This window comes from Polyodon spathula, chromosome 3 (assembly GCF_017654505.1).
Source record: "Polyodon spathula isolate WHYD16114869_AA chromosome 3, ASM1765450v1, whole genome shotgun sequence".
Lineage (NCBI taxonomy): Eukaryota > Metazoa > Chordata > Actinopteri > Acipenseriformes > Polyodontidae > Polyodon > Polyodon spathula.
The window spans coordinates 94,078,506-94,094,386 of NC_054536.1; the positions used below are offsets into that span (position 1 = coordinate 94,078,506).

General features: G+C 46.3%; 1 protein-coding gene across 1 annotated transcript in view; it reads left to right on the top strand.

Annotated features, from left to right (window-relative positions):
- Positions 1 to 15,626, top strand: part of LOC121313683 (epiplakin-like) — a 31,291-nt gene extending 15,665 nt beyond the window's left edge. The window contains exon 2 of the mRNA XM_041246467.1: positions 1,486 to 15,626. Coding sequence (XP_041102401.1) covers positions 1,530 to 15,254 — 13,725 coding nt within the window. The 5' untranslated portion in view covers positions 1,486 to 1,529 and the 3' untranslated portion in view covers positions 15,255 to 15,626. The remainder of the gene's footprint in view (positions 1 to 1,485) is intronic.
- Positions 15,627 to 15,881: the final 255 nt, after the last annotated feature.

The window sequence follows — 15,881 nt, forward strand, 5'->3', positions numbered from 1 at the left end:
TTAAAAAAAACCTCCCAGCTGATGGTGTGGGAAGACTGAGGCAATCCCTGCTCCTCCTTCTCTTGATGGACAGGGCAGCGGGCCACGTAGTGCTCACCTCCACAGATGGGGCATAGTTGGGGTAGTTGTCCGAGGGGGTACCGAGGGCAGTTGGTACTAGAATGCCCCAGCTCAGCGCATCAGTAACACCTGGGCTGCTTTTCCTCCAGCTGGTGTTGTGGTTGCTGCCTTGTGCAGTCCTTTTCCATGTTTGTCTTTTTTTTTGTTTGTTTTGTTTTTTTTTTGTTGTTTTTGTTTTCACACAAAAACACCTCTTGTGGTCTGACGCTTGGAGGTGCTGTTTTCCCACGCAGGACACCACGTGTCACAGAGATGGCTGAAGTGGGTGGCGTCAGAACCAGGAAGGAATAAAACACACAGACAGGATGGATGAAATGAAATGATGATGGCGCTTGCTTGCGCCAGTTTATTGAAAATAAAAGGTTTAAACAAACAGAAAACAACAGAACACGGCACTCTGTGCCAAAATAAAAAGACAAACAAAAATGGACTAACACTTTACAAACGGTGAGCAGATCGACAAACAAACACGGTGAGTTAAATAAACAAGTATCGTGCTGGTCCCACCAGCATGCAATAGCAATTGAAATGATAACTCTCCTACTCTCTCTCCCGTTCTCCACTCACCGAACACCCAACGCAGGGGCGGGCACTTTGTCACAGGCGCTTATTCAGGGTGGCAGTAATCAGTGCTATGGTTTTCGAAAGGCGCAATATTGTATTGCGTTTTGGGTTTTTTTGACGGTATTTGAGGGAGGCGTATATTGAAGTTTATTTCTGCGGATACAACTTGATCAGGATGACGAAGAAGTCCTACAAGTTTAAACTGAAAGCTGTTGAGCTCTCGGATCAGTGTTTGAATAGGTGAGGCCGCATACCAGTGTAGTGTGGAGAGGGAAATAATAACAAGAGAGAACATCAATTCAACACCGTCTGTTTATTTACCCTTTCTTTTCTTTGTAAGAGTCGCAGGGCTGAACTCTTCAATATATGGTGCGTTTATTTCTCTTCATCCAGCAAGACAAACAAACACTCAAAGTCTCCTTATCCAGGCAGAGCTTCAGTGAGGAAGATGACTTGATCCCGTGGCTATCCCCAGAGTCTCTTATTAGCCAAAATAATGTGCATACAACCAAAACAGAAATGCATTTAAGAAACTTAAATAATAATCATACAGCTCCTGCACTGCAACTAAAATATATCACTGAATTGTATTTTTATGAATTTCTTTATTAAGTGCTGCATTTATTTCAGCTGGGTGGGGGGAAAAATGTACATGTTTCATTGTTAAGAGGAGCATTATTAGAGGATGGCGTCTATTACAAATCTGACATCTGAATGCCGGTGCTTATTCAAGGGAGGCGGTAATATGGTATATATAAACGGGATGTTTCTAATATTATTCATCTTTTTGTTTAACTTCAGAAAAATAAAAAACAGAGAACCTCCTTTTTGAACTAAGCAAGACAATGGCAAACCAAGGAAAGAGCGTTACCCATCTGAGAAGCTTCAAGGGTGAAAAGAGGTACAGCAATGGAGATCCTGGTTTTAATCCAAAATTCAAAGGTCTCAGAAGACAGGTCACAGCCAGTCAGCTACTAGAAGCTGAAATCATTGAGAAGGAGCTGTTTGATCAACTTAATGAAGGAACAGTGACCGTTCAAGAAGTCAACAAAATGGATTCAGTGCAGAAGTATCTGCAAGGAACCAACAGCATTGCAGGAGTGCTGGTGCAGTCCACCACAGAGAAGATGAGTATCTACCAGGCCATGAGGAAAGGGATTCTGAGACCCGGCACTGCATTAGTTCTCCTGGAAGCCCAGGCCGCTACTGGATTTCTCATTGACCCAGTGAAGAATAAGAAGATGTCTGTAGAACAAGCAGTGGCTGAAGGACTGGTGGGCACGGAACTGAAAGATAAACTCTTGTCAGCAGAGAGGGCTGTCACTGGGTACACTGATCCTTACACTAAGAAAACAATCTCCTTGTTCCAAGCCTTGAAAAAAGACCTGATAGTAAAGGATCACGGGATACGCCTGCTGGAAGCTCAGATCGCCACTGGGGGCATCATTGACCCGATCAACAGCCACCGTGTGCCTGTGGAGGTGGCCTATAAGCGAGGATACTTTGATAAAGAAATGAGTGTGATTCTCTCTGACCCAAGCGATGACACCAAAGGGTTTTTCGACCCCAACACTCACGAGAATCTCACCTACTTGCAGCTGCTGGAGAGAGGTGTAAAAGATCCACAAACCGGACTCTGCTTACTTACCCTGGTTAAGAAAGGAGAACAGTATGTTTACAATGATGAGCAAATGCAGACTGCCCTCAAGTCAGCTACAACCAGCAAGGTAGCAGGGAAGTACAAGGGCCAGACAGTTTCCATCTGGGAACTGCTGTATTCTGAATACATCACCGAGGAGAAACGGAGAGAGCTTCTGCAACAGCACAAGTCGGGAAGTTTGACAATTCAGCAATTCACAGAGACCATCATTACCACGGTTGAGCAGAGCATTAAAACAACAACCACAAAAACGGTAACCGACTCACAATTCAAAGGTCTCAGAAGACAGGTCACGGCCAGTCAGCTACTAGAGGCTGAAATCATTGAGAAGGAGCTGTTTGATCAACTTAATGAAGGAACAGTGACCGTTCAAGAAGTCAGCAAAATGGATTCAGTGCAGAAGTATCTGCAAGGAACCAACAGCATTGCAGGAGTGCTGGTGCAGTCCACCACAGAGAAGATGAGTATCTACCAGGCCATGAGGAAAGGGATTCTGAGACCCGGCACTGCATTAGTTCTCCTGGAAGCCCAGGCCGCTACTGGATTTCTCATTGACCCAGTGAAGAATAAGAAGATGTCTGTAGAACAAGCAGTGGCTGAAGGACTGGTGGGCACGGAACTGAAAGATAAACTCTTGTCAGCAGAGAGGGCTGTCACTGGGTACACTGATCCTTACACTAAGAAAACAATCTCCTTGTTCCAAGCCTTGAAAAAAGACCTGATAGTAAAGGATCACGGGATACGCCTGCTGGAAGCTCAGATCGCCACTGGGGGCATCATTGACCCGATCAACAGCCACCGTGTGCCTGTGGAGGTGGCCTATAAGCGAGGATACTTTGATAAAGAAATGAGTGTGATTCTCTCTGACCCAAGCGATGACACCAAAGGGTTTTTCGACCCCAACACTCACGAGAATCTCACCTACTTGCAGCTGCTGGAGAGAGGTGTAAAAGATCCACAAACCGGACTCTGCTTACTTACCCTGGTTAAGAAAGGAGAACAGTATGTTTACAATGATGAGCAAATGCAGACTGCCCTCAAGTCAGCTACAACCAGCAAGGTAGCAGGGAAGTACAAGGGCCAGACAGTTTCCATCTGGGAACTGCTGTATTCTGAATACATCACCGAGGAGAAACGGAGAGAGCTTCTGCAACAGCACAAGTCGGGAAGTTTGACAATTCAACAATTCACAGAGACCATCATTACCACGGTTGAGCAGAGCATTAAAACAACAACCACAAAAACGGTAACCGACTCACAATTCAAAGGTCTCAGAAGACAGGTCACGGCCAGTCAGCTACTAGAGGCTGAAATCATTGAGAAGGAGCTGTTTGATCAACTTAATGAAGGAACAGTGACCGTTCAAGAAGTCAGCAAAATGGATTCAGTGCAGAAGTATCTGCAAGGAACCAACAGCATTGCAGGAGTGCTGGTGCAGTCCACCACAGAGAAGATGAGTATCTACCAGGCCATGAGGAAAGGGATTCTGAGACCCGGCACTGCATTAGTTCTCCTGGAAGCCCAGGCCGCTACTGGATTTCTCATTGACCCAGTGAAGAATAAGAAGATGTCTGTAGAACAAGCAGTGGCTGAAGGACTGGTGGGCACGGAACTGAAAGATAAACTCTTGTCAGCAGAGAGGGCTGTCACTGGGTACACTGATCCTTACACTAAGAAAACAATCTCCTTGTTCCAAGCCTTGAAAAAAGACCTGATAGTAAAGGATCACGGGATACGCCTGCTGGAAGCTCAGATCGCCACTGGGGGCATCATTGACCCGATCAACAGCCACCGTGTGCCTGTGGAGGTGGCCTATAAGCGAGGATACTTTGATAAAGAAATGAGTGTGATTCTCTCTGACCCAAGCGATGACACCAAAGGGTTTTTCGACCCCAACACTCACGAGAATCTCACCTACTTGCAGCTGCTGGAGAGAGGTGTAAAAGATCCACAAACCGGACTCTGCTTACTTACCCTGGTTAAGAAAGGAGAACAGTATGTTTACAATGATGAGCAAATGCAGACTGCCCTCAAGTCAGCTACAACCAGCAAGGTAGCAGGGAAGTACAAGGGCCAGACAGTTTCCATCTGGGAACTGCTGTATTCTGAATACATCACCGAGGAGAAACGGAGAGAGCTTCTGCAACAGCACAAGTCGGGAAGTTTGACAATTCAACAATTCACAGAGACCATCATTACCACGGTTGAGCAGAGCATTAAAACAACAACCACAAAAACGGTAACCGACTCACAATTCAAAGGTCTCAGAAGACAGGTCACGGCCAGTCAGCTACTAGAGGCTGAAATCATTGAGAAGGAGCTGTTTGATCAACTTAATGAAGGAACAGTGACCGTTCAAGAAGTCAGCAAAATGGATTCAGTGCAGAAGTATCTGCAAGGAACCAACAGCATTGCAGGAGTGCTGGTGCAGTCCACCACAGAGAAGATGAGTATCTACCAGGCCATGAGGAAAGGGATTCTGAGACCCGGCACTGCATTAGTTCTCCTGGAAGCCCAGGCCGCTACTGGATTTCTCATTGACCCAGTGAAGAATAAGAAGATGTCTGTAGAACAAGCAGTGGCTGAAGGACTGGTGGGCACGGAACTGAAAGATAAACTCTTGTCAGCAGAGAGGGCTGTCACTGGGTACACTGATCCTTACACTAAGAAAACAATCTCCTTGTTCCAAGCCTTGAAAAAAGACCTGATAGTAAAGGATCACGGGATACGCCTGCTGGAAGCTCAGATCGCCACTGGGGGCATCATTGACCCGATCAACAGCCACCGTGTGCCTGTGGAGGTGGCCTATAAGCGAGGATACTTTGATAAAGAAATGAGTGTGATTCTCTCTGACCCAAGCGATGACACCAAAGGGTTTTTCGACCCCAACACTCACGAGAATCTCACCTACTTGCAGCTGCTGGAGAGAGGTGTAAAAGATCCACAAACCGGACTCTGCTTACTTACCCTGGTTAAGAAAGGAGAACAGTATGTTTACAATGATGAGCAAATGCAGACTGCCCTCAAGTCAGCTACAACCAGCAAGGTAGCAGGGAAGTACAAGGGCCAGACAGTTTCCATCTGGGAACTGCTGTATTCTGAATACATCACCGAGGAGAAACGGAGAGAGCTTCTGCAACAGCACAAGTCGGGAAGTTTGACAATTCAACAATTCACAGAGACCATCATTACCACGGTTGAGCAGAGCATTAAAACAACAACCACAAAAACGGTAACCGACTCACAATTCAAAGGTCTCAGAAGACAGGTCACGGCCAGTCAGCTACTAGAGGCTGAAATCATTGAGAAGGAGCTGTTTGATCAACTTAATGAAGGAACAGTGACCGTTCAAGAAGTCAGCAAAATGGATTCAGTGCAGAAGTATCTGCAAGGAACCAACAGCATTGCAGGAGTGCTGGTGCAGTCCACCACAGAGAAGATGAGTATCTACCAGGCCATGAGGAAAGGGATTCTGAGACCCGGCACTGCATTAGTTCTCCTGGAAGCCCAGGCCGCTACTGGATTTCTCATTGACCCAGTGAAGAATAAGAAGATGTCTGTAGAACAAGCAGTGGCTGAAGGACTGGTGGGCACGGAACTGAAAGATAAACTCTTGTCAGCAGAGAGGGCTGTCACTGGGTACACTGATCCTTACACTAAGAAAACAATCTCCTTGTTCCAAGCCTTGAAAAAAGACCTGATAGTAAAGGATCACGGGATACGCCTGCTGGAAGCTCAGATCGCCACTGGGGGCATCATTGACCCGATCAACAGCCACCGTGTGCCTGTGGAGGTGGCCTATAAGCGAGGATACTTTGATAAAGAAATGAGTGTGATTCTCTCTGACCCAAGCGATGACACCAAAGGGTTTTTCGACCCCAACACTCACGAGAATCTCACCTACTTGCAGCTGCTGGAGAGAGGTGTAAAAGATCCACAAACCGGACTCTGCTTACTTACCCTGGTTAAGAAAGGAGAACAGTATGTTTACAATGATGAGCAAATGCAGACTGCCCTCAAGTCAGCTACAACCAGCAAGGTAGCAGGGAAGTACAAGGGCCAGACAGTTTCCATCTGGGAACTGCTGTATTCTGAATACATCACCGAGGAGAAACGGAGAGAGCTTCTGCAACAGCACAAGTCGGGAAGTTTGACAATTCAACAATTCACAGAGACCATCATTACCACGGTTGAGCAGAGCATTAAAACAACAACCACAAAAACGGTAACCGACTCACAATTCAAAGGTCTCAGAAGACAGGTCACGGCCAGTCAGCTACTAGAGGCTGAAATCATTGAGAAGGAGCTGTTTGATCAACTTAATGAAGGAACAGTGACCGTTCAAGAAGTCAGCAAAATGGATTCAGTGCAGAAGTATCTGCAAGGAACCAACAGCATTGCAGGAGTGCTGGTGCAGTCCACCACAGAGAAGATGAGTATCTACCAGGCCATGAGGAAAGGGATTCTGAGACCCGGCACTGCATTAGTTCTCCTGGAAGCCCAGGCCGCTACTGGATTTCTCATTGACCCAGTGAAGAATAAGAAGATGTCTGTAGAACAAGCAGTGGCTGAAGGACTGGTGGGCACGGAACTGAAAGATAAACTCTTGTCAGCAGAGAGGGCTGTCACTGGGTACACTGATCCTTACACTAAGAAAACAATCTCCTTGTTCCAAGCCTTGAAAAAAGACCTGATAGTAAAGGATCACGGGATACGCCTGCTGGAAGCTCAGATCGCCACTGGGGGCATCATTGACCCGATCAACAGCCACCGTGTGCCTGTGGAGGTGGCCTATAAGCGAGGATACTTTGATAAAGAAATGAGTGTGATTCTCTCTGACCCAAGCGATGACACCAAAGGGTTTTTCGACCCCAACACTCACGAGAATCTCACCTACTTGCAGCTGCTGGAGAGAGGTGTAAAAGATCCACAAACCGGACTCTGCTTACTTACCCTGGTTAAGAAAGGAGAACAGTATGTTTACAATGATGAGCAAATGCAGACTGCCCTCAAGTCAGCTACAACCAGCAAGGTAGCAGGGAAGTACAAGGGCCAGACAGTTTCCATCTGGGAACTGCTGTATTCTGAATACATCACCGAGGAGAAACGGAGAGAGCTTCTGCAACAGCACAAGTCGGGAAGTTTGACAATTCAACAATTCACAGAGACCATCATTACCACGGTTGAGCAGAGCATTAAAACAACAACCACAAAAACGGTAACCGACTCACAATTCAAAGGTCTCAGAAGACAGGTCACGGCCAGTCAGCTACTAGAGGCTGAAATCATTGAGAAGGAGCTGTTTGATCAACTTAATGAAGGAACAGTGACCGTTCAAGAAGTCAGCAAAATGGATTCAGTGCAGAAGTATCTGCAAGGAACCAACAGCATTGCAGGAGTGCTGGTGCAGTCCACCACAGAGAAGATGAGTATCTACCAGGCCATGAGGAAAGGGATTCTGAGACCCGGCACTGCATTAGTTCTCCTGGAAGCCCAGGCCGCTACTGGATTTCTCATTGACCCAGTGAAGAATAAGAAGATGTCTGTAGAACAAGCAGTGGCTGAAGGACTGGTGGGCACGGAACTGAAAGATAAACTCTTGTCAGCAGAGAGGGCTGTCACTGGGTACACTGATCCTTACACTAAGAAAACAATCTCCTTGTTCCAAGCCTTGAAAAAAGACCTGATAGTAAAGGATCACGGGATACGCCTGCTGGAAGCTCAGATCGCCACTGGGGGCATCATTGACCCGATCAACAGCCACCGTGTGCCTGTGGAGGTGGCCTATAAGCGAGGATACTTTGATAAAGAAATGAGTGTGATTCTCTCTGACCCAAGCGATGACACCAAAGGGTTTTTCGACCCCAACACTCACGAGAATCTCACCTACTTGCAGCTGCTGGAGAGAGGTGTAAAAGATCCACAAACCGGACTCTGCTTACTTACCCTGGTTAAGAAAGGAGAACAGTATGTTTACAATGATGAGCAAATGCAGACTGCCCTCAAGTCAGCTACAACCAGCAAGGTAGCAGGGAAGTACAAGGGCCAGACAGTTTCCATCTGGGAACTGCTGTATTCTGAATACATCACCGAGGAGAAACGGAGAGAGCTTCTGCAACAGCACAAGTCGGGAAGTTTGACAATTCAGCAATTCACAGAGACCATCATTACCACGGTTGAGCAGAGCATTAAAACAACAACCACAAAAACGGTAACCGACTCACAATTCAAAGGTCTCAGAAGACAGGTCACGGCCAGTCAGCTACTAGAGGCTGAAATCATTGAGAAGGAGCTGTTTGATCAACTTAATGAAGGAACAGTGACCGTTCAAGAAGTCAGCAAAATGGATTCAGTGCAGAAGTATCTGCAAGGAACCAACAGCATTGCAGGAGTGCTGGTGCAGTCCACCACAGAGAAGATGAGTATCTACCAGGCCATGAGGAAAGGGATTCTGAGACCCGGCACTGCATTAGTTCTCCTGGAAGCCCAGGCCGCTACTGGATTTCTCATTGACCCAGTGAAGAATAAGAAGATGTCTGTAGAACAAGCAGTGGCTGAAGGACTGGTGGGCACGGAACTGAAAGATAAACTCTTGTCAGCAGAGAGGGCTGTCACTGGGTACACTGATCCTTACACTAAGAAAACAATCTCCTTGTTCCAAGCCTTGAAAAAAGACCTGATAGTAAAGGATCACGGGATACGCCTGCTGGAAGCTCAGATCGCCACTGGGGGCATCATTGACCCGATCAACAGCCACCGTGTGCCTGTGGAGGTGGCCTATAAGCGAGGATACTTTGATAAAGAAATGAGTGTGATTCTCTCTGACCCAAGCGATGACACCAAAGGGTTTTTCGACCCCAACACTCACGAGAATCTCACCTACTTGCAGCTGCTGGAGAGAGGTGTAAAAGATCCACAAACCGGACTCTGCTTACTTACCCTGGTTAAGAAAGGAGAACAGTATGTTTACAATGATGAGCAAATGCAGACTGCCCTCAAGTCAGCTACAACCAGCAAGGTAGCAGGGAAGTACAAGGGCCAGACAGTTTCCATCTGGGAACTGCTGTATTCTGAATACATCACCGAGGAGAAACGGAGAGAGCTTCTGCAACAGCACAAGTCGGGAAGTTTGACAATTCAGCAATTCACAGAGACCATCATTACCACGGTTGAGCAGAGCATTAAAACAACAACCACAAAAACGGTAACCGACTCACAATTCAAAGGTCTCAGAAGACAGGTCACGGCCAGTCAGCTACTAGAGGCTGAAATCATTGAGAAGGAGCTGTTTGATCAACTTAATGAAGGAACAGTGACCGTTCAAGAAGTCAGCAAAATGGATTCAGTGCAGAAGTATCTGCAAGGAACCAACAGCATTGCAGGAGTGCTGGTGCAGTCCACCACAGAGAAGATGAGTATCTACCAGGCCATGAGGAAAGGGATTCTGAGACCCGGCACTGCATTAGTTCTCCTGGAAGCCCAGGCCGCTACTGGATTTCTCATTGACCCAGTGAAGAATAAGAAGATGTCTGTAGAACAAGCAGTGGCTGAAGGACTGGTGGGCACGGAACTGAAAGATAAACTCTTGTCAGCAGAGAGGGCTGTCACTGGGTACACTGATCCTTACACTAAGAAAACAATCTCCTTGTTCCAAGCCTTGAAAAAAGACCTGATAGTAAAGGATCACGGGATACGCCTGCTGGAAGCTCAGATCGCCACTGGGGGCATCATTGACCCGATCAACAGCCACCGTGTGCCTGTGGAGGTGGCCTATAAGCGAGGATACTTTGATAAAGAAATGAGTGTGATTCTCTCTGACCCAAGCGATGACACCAAAGGGTTTTTCGACCCCAACACTCACGAGAATCTCACCTACTTGCAGCTGCTGGAGAGAGGTGTAAAAGATCCACAAACCGGACTCTGCTTACTTACCCTGGTTAAGAAAGGAGAACAGTATGTTTACAATGATGAGCAAATGCAGACTGCCCTCAAGTCAGCTACAACCAGCAAGGTAGCAGGGAAGTACAAGGGCCAGACAGTTTCCATCTGGGAACTGCTGTATTCTGAATACATCACCGAGGAGAAACGGAGAGAGCTTCTGCAACAGCACAAGTCGGGAAGTTTGACAATTCAACAATTCACAGAGACCATCATTACCACGGTTGAGCAGAGCATTAAAACAACAACCACAAAAACGGTAACCGACTCACAATTCAAAGGTCTCAGAAGACAGGTCACGGCCAGTCAGCTACTAGAGGCTGAAATCATTGAGAAGGAGCTGTTTGATCAACTTAATGAAGGAACAGTGACCGTTCAAGAAGTCAGCAAAATGGATTCAGTGCAGAAGTATCTGCAAGGAACCAACAGCATTGCAGGAGTGCTGGTGCAGTCCACCACAGAGAAGATGAGTATCTACCAGGCCATGAGGAAAGGGATTCTGAGACCCGGCACTGCATTAGTTCTCCTGGAAGCCCAGGCCGCTACTGGATTTCTCATTGACCCAGTGAAGAATAAGAAGATGTCTGTAGAACAAGCAGTGGCTGAAGGACTGGTGGGCACGGAACTGAAAGATAAACTCTTGTCAGCAGAGAGGGCTGTCACTGGGTACACTGATCCTTACACTAAGAAAACAATCTCCTTGTTCCAAGCCTTGAAAAAAGACCTGATAGTAAAGGATCACGGGATACGCCTGCTGGAAGCTCAGATCGCCACTGGGGGCATCATTGACCCGATCAACAGCCACCGTGTGCCTGTGGAGGTGGCCTATAAGCGAGGATACTTTGATAAAGAAATGAGTGTGATTCTCTCTGACCCAAGCGATGACACCAAAGGGTTTTTCGACCCCAACACTCACGAGAATCTCACCTACTTGCAGCTGCTGGAGAGAGGTGTAAAAGATCCACAAACCGGACTCTGCTTACTTACCCTGGTTAAGAAAGGAGAACAGTATGTTTACAATGATGAGCAAATGCAGACTGCCCTCAAGTCAGCTACAACCAGCAAGGTAGCAGGGAAGTACAAGGGCCAGACAGTTTCCATCTGGGAACTGCTGTATTCTGAATACATCACCGAGGAGAAACGGAGAGAGCTTCTGCAACAGCACAAGTCGGGAAGTTTGACAATTCAACAATTCACAGAGACCATCATTACCACGGTTGAGCAGAGCATTAAAACAACAACCACAAAAACGGTAACCGACTCACAATTCAAAGGTCTCAGAAGACAGGTCACGGCCAGTCAGCTACTAGAGGCTGAAATCATTGAGAAGGAGCTGTTTGATCAACTTAATGAAGGAACAGTGACCGTTCAAGAAGTCAGCAAAATGGATTCAGTGCAGAAGTATCTGCAAGGAACCAACAGCATTGCAGGAGTGCTGGTGCAGTCCACCACAGAGAAGATGAGTATCTACCAGGCCATGAGGAAAGGGATTCTGAGACCCGGCACTGCATTAGTTCTCCTGGAAGCCCAGGCCGCTACTGGATTTCTCATTGACCCAGTGAAGAATAAGAAGATGTCTGTAGAACAAGCAGTGGCTGAAGGACTGGTGGGCACGGAACTGAAAGATAAACTCTTGTCAGCAGAGAGGGCTGTCACTGGGTACACTGATCCTTACACTAAGAAAACAATCTCCTTGTTCCAAGCCTTGAAAAAAGACCTGATAGTAAAGGATCACGGGATACGCCTGCTGGAAGCTCAGATCGCCACTGGGGGCATCATTGACCCGATCAACAGCCACCGTGTGCCTGTGGAGGTGGCCTATAAGCGAGGATACTTTGATAAAGAAATGAGTGTGATTCTCTCTGACCCAAGCGATGACACCAAAGGGTTTTTCGACCCCAACACTCACGAGAATCTCACCTACTTGCAGCTGCTGGAGAGAGGTGTAAAAGATCCACAAACCGGACTCTGCTTACTTACCCTGGTTAAGAAAGGAGAACAGTATGTTTACAATGATGAGCAAATGCAGACTGCCCTCAAGTCAGCTACAACCAGCAAGGTAGCAGGGAAGTACAAGGGCCAGACAGTTTCCATCTGGGAACTGCTGTATTCTGAATACATCACCGAGGAGAAACGGAGAGAGCTTCTGCAACAGCACAAGTCGGGAAGTTTGACAATTCAACAATTCACAGAGACCATCATTACCACGGTTGAGCAGAGCATTAAAACAACAACCACAAAAACGGTAACCGACTCACAATTCAAAGGTCTCAGAAGACAGGTCACGGCCAGTCAGCTACTAGAGGCTGAAATCATTGAGAAGGAGCTGTTTGATCAACTTAATGAAGGAACAGTGACCGTTCAAGAAGTCAGCAAAATGGATTCAGTGCAGAAGTATCTGCAAGGAACCAACAGCATTGCAGGAGTGCTGGTGCAGTCCACCACAGAGAAGATGAGTATCTACCAGGCCATGAGGAAAGGGATTCTGAGACCCGGCACTGCATTAGTTCTCCTGGAAGCCCAGGCCGCTACTGGATTTCTCATTGACCCAGTGAAGAATAAGAAGATGTCTGTAGAACAAGCAGTGGCTGAAGGACTGGTGGGCACGGAACTGAAAGATAAACTCTTGTCAGCAGAGAGGGCTGTCACTGGGTACACTGATCCTTACACTAAGAAAACAATCTCCTTGTTCCAAGCCTTGAAAAAAGACCTGATAGTAAAGGATCACGGGATACGCCTGCTGGAAGCTCAGATCGCCACTGGGGGCATCATTGACCCGATCAACAGCCACCGTGTGCCTGTGGAGGTGGCCTATAAGCGAGGATACTTTGATAAAGAAATGAGTGTGATTCTCTCTGACCCAAGCGATGACACCAAAGGGTTTTTCGACCCCAACACTCACGAGAATCTCACCTACTTGCAGCTGCTGGAGAGAGGTGTAAAAGATCCACAAACCGGACTCTGCTTACTTACCCTGGTTAAGAAAGGAGAACAGTATGTTTACAATGATGAGCAAATGCAGACTGCCCTCAAGTCAGCTACAACCAGCAAGGTAGCAGGGAAGTACAAGGGCCAGACAGTTTCCATCTGGGAACTGCTGTATTCTGAATACATCACCGAGGAGAAACGGAGAGAGCTTCTGCAACAGCACAAGTCGGGAAGTTTGACAATTCAACAATTCACAGAGACCATCATTACCACGGTTGAGCAGAGCATTAAAACAACAACCACAAAAACGGTAACCGACTCACAATTCAAAGGTCTCAGAAGACAGGTCACGGCCAGTCAGCTACTAGAGGCTGAAATCATTGAGAAGGAGCTGTTTGATCAACTTAATGAAGGAACAGTGACCGTTCAAGAAGTCAGCAAAATGGATTCAGTGCAGAAGTATCTGCAAGGAACCAACAGCATTGCAGGAGTGCTGGTGCAGTCCACCACAGAGAAGATGAGTATCTACCAGGCCATGAGGAAAGGGATTCTGAGACCCGGCACTGCATTAGTTCTCCTGGAAGCCCAGGCCGCTACTGGATTTCTCATTGACCCAGTGAAGAATAAGAAGATGTCTGTAGAACAAGCAGTGGCTGAAGGACTGGTGGGCACGGAACTGAAAGATAAACTCTTGTCAGCAGAGAGGGCTGTCACTGGGTACACTGATCCTTACACTAAGAAAACAATCTCCTTGTTCCAAGCCTTGAAAAAAGACCTGATAGTAAAGGATCACGGGATACGCCTGCTGGAAGCTCAGATCGCCACTGGGGGCATCATTGACCCGATCAACAGCCACCGTGTGCCTGTGGAGGTGGCCTATAAGCGAGGATACTTTGATAAAGAAATGAGTGTGATTCTCTCTGACCCAAGCGATGACACCAAAGGGTTTTTCGACCCCAACACTCACGAGAATCTCACCTACTTGCAGCTGCTGGAGAGAGGTGTAAAAGATCCACAAACCGGACTCTGCTTACTTACCCTGGTTAAGAAAGGAGAACAGTATGTTTACAATGATGAGCAAATGCAGACTGCCCTCAAGTCAGCTACAACCAGCAAGGTAGCAGGGAAGTACAAGGGCCAGACAGTTTCCATCTGGGAACTGCTGTATTCTGAATACATCACCGAGGAGAAACGGAGAGAGCTTCTGCAACAGCACAAGTCGGGAAGTTTGACAATTCAACAATTCACAGAGACCATCATTACCACGGTTGAGCAGAGCATTAAAACAACAACCACAAAAACGGTAACCGACTCACAATTCAAAGGTCTCAGAAGACAGGTCACGGCCAGTCAGCTACTAGAGGCTGAAATCATTGAGAAGGAGCTGTTTGATCAACTTAATGAAGGAACAGTGACCGTTCAAGAAGTCAGCAAAATGGATTCAGTGCAGAAGTATCTGCAAGGAACCAACAGCATTGCAGGAGTGCTGGTGCAGTCCACCACAGAGAAGATGAGTATCTACCAGGCCATGAGGAAAGGGATTCTGAGACCCGGCACTGCATTAGTTCTCCTGGAAGCCCAGGCCGCTACTGGATTTCTCATTGACCCAGTGAAGAATAAGAAGATGTCCGTAGAGCAAGCAGTGGCTGAAGGACTGGTGGGCACGGAACTGAAAGATAAACTCTTGTCAGCAGAGAGGGCTGTCACTGGGTACACTGATCCTTACACTAAGAATACAATCTCCTTGTTCCAAGCCTTGAAAAAAGACCTGATAGTAAAGGATCACGGGATACGCCTGCTGGAAGCTCAGATCGCCACTGGGGGCATCATTGACCCGATCAACAGCCACCGTGTGCCTGTGGAGGTGGCGTATAAGCGAGGATACCTTGATAAAGAAATGAGTGTGATTCTCTCTGACCCAAGCGATGACACCAAAGGGTTTTTCGACCCCAACACTCACGAGAATCTCACCTACTTGCAGCTGCTGGAGAGAGGTGTAAAAGATCCACAAACCGGACTCTGCTTTCTTACTTTGAAGATATAAAAAATAATAATAATAATTGATATGGTGTAGAAATTGAGTATTGAATATTATGAGGGCTGGGTTTACTTTGATATTTTGAACATTTATGTTTAATATCCTTTCTCTGAGTTTTCATAGAACAAAAGGAATGTTTCTATAAAATTGTTCACTTCTACATGAATCTTATTCCATGTTATGCTCTAAAATTTGCAATATGTCTTTATAAGTTATCAATACATATCCACAGTAAAAACTCTTTTCTATTTACCATGTGGAAAATAATTGATTAAAGCCATATAACGTAAAATGGGTTGAACTTTTTTGAATGTCAAGAAAGATGTATTTGACAGGTGTTTTGCTAGCTGTACACAATAAATTGAAAATTTCATTTCACTGTGGGTTTTCGTTTTTATCTTCTTCTTTAACTTATAATTATAGACCCAATCAAATGTAGTTTTTTTATTATGCAAACAAAGTTTTACACCCATACACTGTTTTCCCAATATATATTTTTTTCTTTTAAGTGTACATGAATCCATTATTTCTTAAGAGATACAATTACTGATTAATATAGATTTATGTTTACTCTCCCTACCACCAGGATATCATTTCAGTTATTCAGTGTTCTACTGAAAACTCTCAAGTCAA